The following is an 8,775-nucleotide window of genomic DNA, read 5'->3' as shown; positions in this document are numbered from 1 at the left end:
GCGCCGTCGGAGAGTCTGGTCGCGCGTGTTCTTTGACAAATACAAGTCGTTAGCAATTAGATAGGGGAAGAACATATCGAATGCAAACGGTCAGTGCATGTTTGCATTTGCTGCCTCCTCGAGAAGCGCTTGTGTGCAGAGGGAAGCGAGGAGCAACGATGACTTGGACGACTGTGGTGATGACGCTCGTGCTGCCGATGGTGATTCGAGGTGATTCTTTTTCTTTTCAAGCTCGTATCTCATAATCCATAATCAATAAATTAATTAATCATTAATGAAAAGAAGTTGGAATTCTGACTTTCCTTCTTTTCGCAAAGGCTGCGAGGTGACGACGCTTGGAACCATTCACGAAGAACCTCTGCAGAAGAACGGAGATTCGTGGACAGTCAGCGTGGGCGTGAAACCGAACCACGAACAGGACTGGCAGTTGGGGCTACTCCTGACAGTCAAAAATGACCTCCGAGCGACGCCTGTCATGAACGTGACACTAAATCACGAGTCGGATTCCCGGGTAATACGACTCCACGGCCATATTGGTCGAGAGGAAATCACTGGCGATGACTTACTTTCCATGCCGAGGGACCTGTCCTTCAGAATCCATGCCACAGTCAGGAAATATGATTTGGAACTTGAATTAGATAATGTGAAGAAAATCGCACTAAATGAACTCAATAATTTCCATGAAATGAGAACTTCGACTCTTGCATTACGGAACACTGATGCTGCTGAGAGCTTCAGTGTGTCACACGGCTGCGTCGAGGGCAATACCCGTAAGTAGTTTCATGATATTTTGACAGTGGAAACACAAGTACATATATGTGCATACAAACATACAAACATACATACACACACACACACACACGCACGCACACACACACACACACACACACATATATATATATATATATATATATATATATATATATATATATATATATATATATATATATATATATGTGTGTGTGTGTGTGTGTGTGTGTGTGTGTGTAGAGAGAGAACAGTAATGAATTTGCACACATCTACAATATATAAATGTATATATATATATATATATATATATATATATATATATATATATATACAAATAAGCTTGTAAAGCATATATGTATATATATATATATATATATATATATATATATATATACATATACATACACAGGGCTTTATAAACAAATAAGCTTGTAAAGCATATATATATATATATATATATATATATATATATATATATATATATATATATATATATATATACGTATGTGTACATATGTGTGTATTATAAATATAGGTACGGGTATATGTATATCAGTATATATGTGTAAACACATATATATATATATAGTACATATATATTACATATTCACATATATATAGGACATATATATTACATATACACATATATGTATACATACATTATACATACATAAACATATATACCTATATACATACATACATATAAATATACCTTTATGTGTGTATATATATATATATATATATATATATATATATATATATATATATATATGCATATATGTATATATATATAGAGAGAGAGAGAGAGATTTTTTCTTTTCCTTAGAATTCTATTTAGGAATGCATATGGTCTCTCAGTTATTTCTTATAGTTACATTGTAACATCTCTCGTAGTTTACGGTGATGTAGGTATAAACATTAGATTTTAAAACATGCTGCAACTGAGATCATTTCAGGAAGCACAACCGAGATACAGAAATATGCGGTTCAGCCGAGATTTAGAGGTATGTCTTCGTATACTGGTTTCCCTTCTCTCTCTCTCTCTCTCTCTCTCTCTCTCTCTCTCTCTCTCTCTCTCTCTATATATATATATATATATATATATATATATATATATATATATATATATATATATAGCTACTTATCCCTTGAGTGGCTAGGAAATGACGTTATAAAGTAAATATAAACATAATGACATTTTAAGTAGTTATGCACTTGGATTACCTACTGCCATAACTATAATACATAAATATTTTTTGCGCAATAGTTAATATAGATATTTGTTCAATGAAATCTGCTGAGTGTGCAATCCTTGCAGGCCCGGCCACTACAGTGAAAAACCCGGCTCCTCCATCACCAGGTGTGTTATCGTTTCGTGTTTCTATTCTACTCGTGTGTAAATTCTTGGGAATGAAGAGCAAAGCCGTACATAAGGGTCACTCTTCCTACCAGTGCCTATATGGGGGGTTACCTGCATTTCATATACACACATACAAACACACGCACGCAATGTATATATGTATGTGTGTATGTATATGTATATATGTATATATCTACATATATATGTATATATAATGTCTATATATGTCTATACATACATATATATATATATATATATATATATATATATATATATATATATATATATATATATATACATGTATAAATATATATATATATATACACACAAATACATGTATATACATATGTGTGTGTGTGTGTGTGTGTGTGTGTGTGTGTGTGTGTGTGTGTGTCTATGTGCGTGCGTGTACGTTTGCGTGTGAATAAAAAAAAAAAAAAAAAAAATATATATATATATATATATATATATATATATATATATATATATATATACATATATATATACACATATGCATACATACATACACATATATATACACATATACACACACATGTATACACATATAAGAACATATACAAATACAAATGTACACACACACACACACACACACACACACACACACACACACACACACACACACACACACACACACACACACACACACATATATGTATATATATATATATATATATATATATATATATATATATATTTATATATATATATATATATATATATATATATATATATATATATATATATAACAACCCATCCCATTGCAAATTTATAAACAAAACTGAAATAACAAACGTATAGCGCAATAATCAGTATATATTAGTCCGTATAATCAAGATTTATCGTATATGATAAATATTATTACTATTAATGATGAAACTATAAACATACCAAATACAAAGGGGAGGTACACTGGAGAACAGCCATGTGACTGACATCAGAAAGTAATATCAGTCACCTCAACACATTTTATTAACCAGCAATTGCCATACATTGTTTACTTAACACAGACTGCTTACGACCAATGTAGTATTGTGAACATTAATTATCTCAGCAACAAAAAGAAAAAAAAATCTAGGCCTATTTAACACTGGGCAGTGCCTTAACGGTCCTGCAGCGATATAGTTAAAGGCGCCGTATCTCGGACTTAGTTTCGTATGCACAAATATTTTTTAAGGCGCCTTAAATCCCGCAGCGCTGCAGATCACTTAAGGCGTCAGATCTTCAATGGCCAATCACAGCTGCTGTTTCAGGCGGCTCTTAAGGAATTCTGACCAATCACAAGCCGTAAATGCCAATCAGCTGAATCTGTAAACATAACGCTGTGTCCAGCCCGTGACATGTTAAAACGTTTTAATATGTTGTAGAATAAGTAACGCAGAAGAAATGTGCAAGATAACTAATAAAAAGGAATTACCAATAATGTAAATACTGACAATAACAAGAACAATTGAAAAATATATGAATAAAATAATTACATCCGAGACGAAGACATGTTTACAGATACACCTAACCTAATTTAATGGGAAAAGCTAATCAGTTATACTGGAAAATTACACTTGTTGCCTTATTTATTGGTCCACGATTGGTTCATGTACACCTAATGACACTATCATTGAGTAAAATAAAATTGCAATGTATAACTGTTCTAGGGGCTGAAAAATGTCATTAATGGTTCGCCGTAACCATTATTAACCACTGCCTTAACCAAAGGCGCCTTTACCCGCACCAATATGGCGGGTCCCTTATTCTGTGTATAGGCCGTAAGAACACTCGGCCATAAGTTACGGCGCCTTAACGTGTTTGAGAATTCGGCCCCATATCTAAAGTATATATGTATCCGCAATCCACACAGTCGTCTCTTATGATATTTCAGAAACCGACATAACTAGTTTGATGTAATAAGTCTCACAACACAGGGAACAAGACTCTCGTCATAGCAGCGGCTTCGTGCGGCGCTGCGGCCCTCGTGATGGCAGCGACCTGGCTGATCTACTGCGCTTCGAGGCGACTGCGCGGACGCCCTCCTGTCAACGCGGCCTCTCGCTCTGGCCAGGACGAGGGACCACGCCCCGTCCACGCCCAGGGGGACGTCAGCCTCCACGCTTCACCCCAAAACACTTGCGCAAACGTTGCCACGCCTGCCCAGGGCACTGCGCACGCCACTTGGGCTGCTTCAGGTCAGACGGGTGTGGGCAGCGCACTGTGCGTGGACGAGCACCGCAGTTCTCTCGAGGAACACATCTACGAGAGTGCAAGTGATGCAGAGGAACAGATGAACACGGACTGTGCAAACTGCCAGCAAAAGAGTTCTCCCGAAGAACACATCTACGACAGTCTAAGTGAAATGGAAGAACCGATGTACACGGACTGCGCAGACAACCAGCAAAGATGTTCTCCCGATGAACACATCTACGAGAGTGCAACTGACGCTGAAGAATCGTCCGGCAGCCGGTCAGAGAGAAACAGCATTTACGGGAGCGAAAGGGACTCGGAGGCACAGCAGTCATTCCGCAACAGCATTTATGATGATCACTGCGCATGAGATCTTTGACAGCTGTTCTCGCGGCGTCAGTTGCATTTTCTGTTATGAAGTTTTTTGTGAGGTCATGAGAAGTATACAGAAATGAAATTTGTTGCAATGTATGTCTATATCGCTGCGATAGAGGAATGTTAATGGTTTAGTGTAACATTCTTCAAACTAATTCATTGTGTATTGTGTAAGCGTTGATTATTGATGGTTTTTATTCAGCCTGTATTATGATTTGGCAATTTGTGATTATGTATTGACTTGCTTGCTATGACTTTGTATACCCACATGTGTGAATAAATAAATAAGAAGCATTTATTTTTTCACTTCAGTCCCCTTATACTTTCCTTCCTTGTCATATGGCCCCGAACAATGCATTCAAAGCCAAATGAAGTCATGAAAATCAATATCATGACATTATGAGTTACGAGCAATAATAGTATACCAATTTTATCACAATATGTACACTTTAACATTTACGTTTCTAGAAGGTAAAGGGATTTTCACTTCTGGTAATGAAAAGTAAATCTTAATTGATATAACCAGACTACACTGGATTTTTTTCCGATAAAAATTATTTACCCATTGCTGAATACGTAAAAGGCTGCAACATGTGATAAAAATGCTTATTATACTCGCAACACTTATGTCAAGGAAATTCTTTATGCCTCCCGTCGCTTGCAGAAATGCAGTCGTGGCAACTCTCGGCTTCTGCACTGCACTGCCCTGAGGCGCAAGCATCGGGAGCAGAAATTCCAGGATTTTGCAGCCACTTCCAGTCCTAGGTCCTGGTAACAAGTGCAAATTTCAAGTGGCAAAATAACCTCTTCTTTAGTGTCCGCGTCTCCACTCAATGAAACCCTGAAGAGTGATTGATCTTTTTCTCGCTTTCTTAACAAAGGCGCTTCTAAAAAACGTAATATGCTACTAGTTTGATCAGGTCGCCCTTTTAGCCAATTGTTCTTTTGCACATTTCGTTTTTCCTGACACCAAAAGTGTTTATTTGCAGCCCGTTTATGTTGTTACATTCTAGCACACCACTTACTAGTCGCTTTGAACACTAGCCAATATTGAGTTGTAAATGATAAAATTATGGCAGGTTGACCTTAATGTGATGCTACCAACACATCTACATCTATGTAAAAATATAGTCTGTATAAAAGCTAATGTTCATGTAGCAGGCCAGGCAGATGGGAGGCCTCTTATATCTATGTGTATATTAGGTGTGGACATGTCTGTACAACCATATCTATCACGGACATGTGATGGGGATCTGGTACAGCTGCGGGTGTAAGTGAACGGAATGAAAAATCTCATTCTAACGGATTCAGATCACAATTTAATTTTCAGGTGGGTATACATGTGGGGATATGTGTGTGTGTGTGTATGAGATTATGTCAACAGCTTCCCTCCGTATCTCCTGCGTCGACGTTCGTGTTTCTCGGAAGCGGCGCATCTTCAGCAGACGAGCAGTGTGAGAGGCGCCGTCGGAGAGTCTGGTCGCGCGTGTTCTTAGACAAATACAAGTCGTTAGCAGTTAGATAAGGGAAGAACATATCGAATGCAAACGGCCAGTGCATGTTTGCATTTGCTGCCTCCTCGAGAAGCGCTTGTGTGCAGAGGGAAGCGAGGAGCAACGATGACTTGGACGACTGTGGTGATGACGCTCGTGCTGCCGATGGTGATCCGAGGTGATTTTTTTCTTTCTTTCTTTCTTTTCAAGCTCGTATCTCATAATTCATAATCAATAAATTAATTAATCATTAATGAAAAGAAGTTGGAATTATGACTTTCCTTCTTTTCGCAAAGGCTGCGAGGTGACGACGCTTGGAACCCTTCTCGAAGAACCTCTGCAGAAGAACGGAGATTCGTGGACAGTCAGCGTGGGCGTGAAACCGAACCACGAACAGGACTGGCAGTTGGGGCTACTCCTGACAGTCAAAAATGACCTCCGAGCGACGCCTGTCATGAACGTGACACTAAATCACGAGTCGGATTCCCGGGTAATACGACTCCACGGCCATATTGGTCGAGAGGAAATCACTGGCGATGACTTACCTTCCATGCCGAGGGACCTGTCCTTCAGAATCCATGTCACAGTCAGTCGATACGAGTTAGAACTTCAAATGGGCAGTGTGGAGAAAGCCGCAATACATGCACTCGAGAAGTTCGCTGAAATAACAACTTCGACTCTTGCAATAAGGAACGCTGAAGCTGCTGAAGGCTTCAGTGTGTCGCACGGCTGCGTCGAGGACAGTGGCCGTAAGTAGTTCCATATTTTGACAATGAAATCAGACACAAGAACATATGTGTATACATGTGCATATATGTGTGTGTGTGTGTGTATATAGATATAGAAATAGACAATGAGAGACAGAGAATATTAATAAATCCAAACGTATCTATATGTGTCTGTGTTTGTAACCATTTAATATATATATATTATATATATATATATATATATATATATATATATATATATATATATATATATATATATATATATATATATATATATATATATATACAGTAATATCTGAATAAGTAAGCTTGTAAAGCATATATATGTATAGTCGTGTGTATATTTTAGATATATGTACGGGTATATGTATATGCATATATTTATAAATATATATACACATATATACATATAATTTTAGATATACACACATATATGCATACATGCATTATATATACATATACACATATACATATGTATATATATGCACATATATATGTGCTCATCCTCGCACGCACACACTCACACATATATATATAACATACGTATGTATATTATATTTTTTCCTTTTACTTAGAATTTTATTGAGGAATGCATATAGTCTTTCAGTTATTTCTTATAGTTACATTGTAACATCACTTGGTTATGGTGATGGTATAAACATTTAATATTAAAATATCACATTTCAGGAAGCACAACCGAGATGCAGAAATATGCGGTTCAGCCAAGGTTTACAGGTATGTCTTCATATATTGGTTTCCCTCCACTCTCTCTCTCTCTCTCTCTCTCTCTCTCTCTCTCTCTGTATACATACATATATATATATATATATATATATATATATATATATATATATATATATATATATATATATATATATACATACACAGACACACACACATAGATACTTATCTCTTGAGTGGCTAGGAAATGATGTGTTCACATAAAGTGCCTTTTGTTTTTCCGTTACATATGACGTTATAAAGTAAACAAACATAATGATATTTTGCATCATTCCCTTTTCTTGATGTGAAGTTTTAAGTAGTTATACACTTGGATTACCTTCTGTCATAACTATAATACATAAATATTTTTTTGCGCAATAGTTAACATAGATATTTGTTCAATGAAATCTGCTGAGTGTGCAATCCTTGCAGGCCCGGCCACTACAGTGAAAAACCCGGCTCCTCCATCACCAGGTGTGTTATCGTTTCGTGTTTCTATTCTACTTCTGTGTGAACTTTTGGAAAAGAGAAATAATAACACAAGGGGCACTCTTCCCACCAGTGCCTATATGGGAGGTTACCTGCACTATATACACACATACATACACACGCACGCAGTATATATATATAAATATATATATATATATATATATATATATATATATATATATATATATATATATATGGGTGTGTGTGTGTGTATGTATATATGTATATATCTACATATATATGTATATATAATGTCTATATATGTCTATACATACACATATATATATATATATATATATGTGTGTGTGTGTGTGTGTGTGTGTGTGTGTGTGTGTGTGTGTGTGTGTGTGTCTGTGGGTGTGTGTGTGTGTGTGTGTCTGTGCGTGTGCGTGCGCGGGTGTGCGTGTGTGTGTCTGTGTGTGTGTGTGTGTGTGTGTGTGTGTGTGTGTGTGTGTGTGTGTGTGTGTGTGTGTACGTGTGTGAATAAATATATATATACATATATATTCATATATTCATACATGCATACATACATACACATATATACATATATAAACACACATATGGCGCAATAATCAGTAAATATTAGTCCGTATAATCAAGATTTATCGTATATGATAAATATTATTACTATTAATGATGAAACTATAAACATACCAAATAC

The 8,775-nt window shown here is 36.4% G+C and overlaps 2 protein-coding genes across 5 annotated transcripts in view; both read left to right on the top strand.

The window, feature by feature from the left end:
- Window positions 1-4,973, top strand: LOC113806837 (uncharacterized). Of its 2 annotated transcripts, XM_070129468.1 has the most exons (5): window positions 1-210; window positions 318-770; window positions 1,707-1,754; window positions 2,069-2,110; window positions 4,048-4,973. In XM_070129468.1, exons 1-5 carry the CDS (start codon window positions 81-83, stop codon window positions 4,671-4,673), a joined length of 1,299 nt encoding a protein of 432 aa, XP_069985569.1. In that variant the 5' UTR covers window positions 1-80; the 3' UTR covers window positions 4,674-4,973. The 2 variants fall into 2 exon arrangements, with proteins under 2 accessions (XP_069985569.1, XP_069985572.1); XM_070129471.1 differs by lacking the exon at window positions 1,707-1,754.
- A 389-nt stretch (window positions 4,974-5,362) lies between these two features.
- Window positions 5,363-8,775, top strand: part of LOC113826641 (uncharacterized) — an 8,252-nt gene continuing 4,839 nt past the window's right edge. Inside the window, exons 1-4 of one of the 3 annotated variants that reach the window (XM_070129462.1) lie at window positions 5,363-6,349; window positions 6,468-6,920; window positions 7,587-7,634; window positions 8,055-8,096. In XM_070129462.1, the coding sequence (XP_069985563.1) occupies window positions 6,220-6,349; window positions 6,468-6,920; window positions 7,587-7,634; window positions 8,055-8,096 (673 nt within the window). In that variant the 5' untranslated portion in view covers window positions 5,363-6,219. The remainder of the gene's footprint in view (window positions 6,350-6,467; window positions 6,921-7,586; window positions 7,635-8,054; window positions 8,097-8,775) is intronic. The other 2 variants (XM_070129458.1, XM_070129452.1) reach the window with 2 other exon arrangements.

The sequence above is a fragment of the Penaeus vannamei genome, chromosome 2 (assembly GCF_042767895.1).
Source record: "Penaeus vannamei isolate JL-2024 chromosome 2, ASM4276789v1, whole genome shotgun sequence".
NCBI lineage: Eukaryota > Metazoa > Arthropoda > Malacostraca > Decapoda > Penaeidae > Penaeus > Penaeus vannamei.
This window is presented reverse-complemented; position numbering and strand designations above follow the sequence as displayed.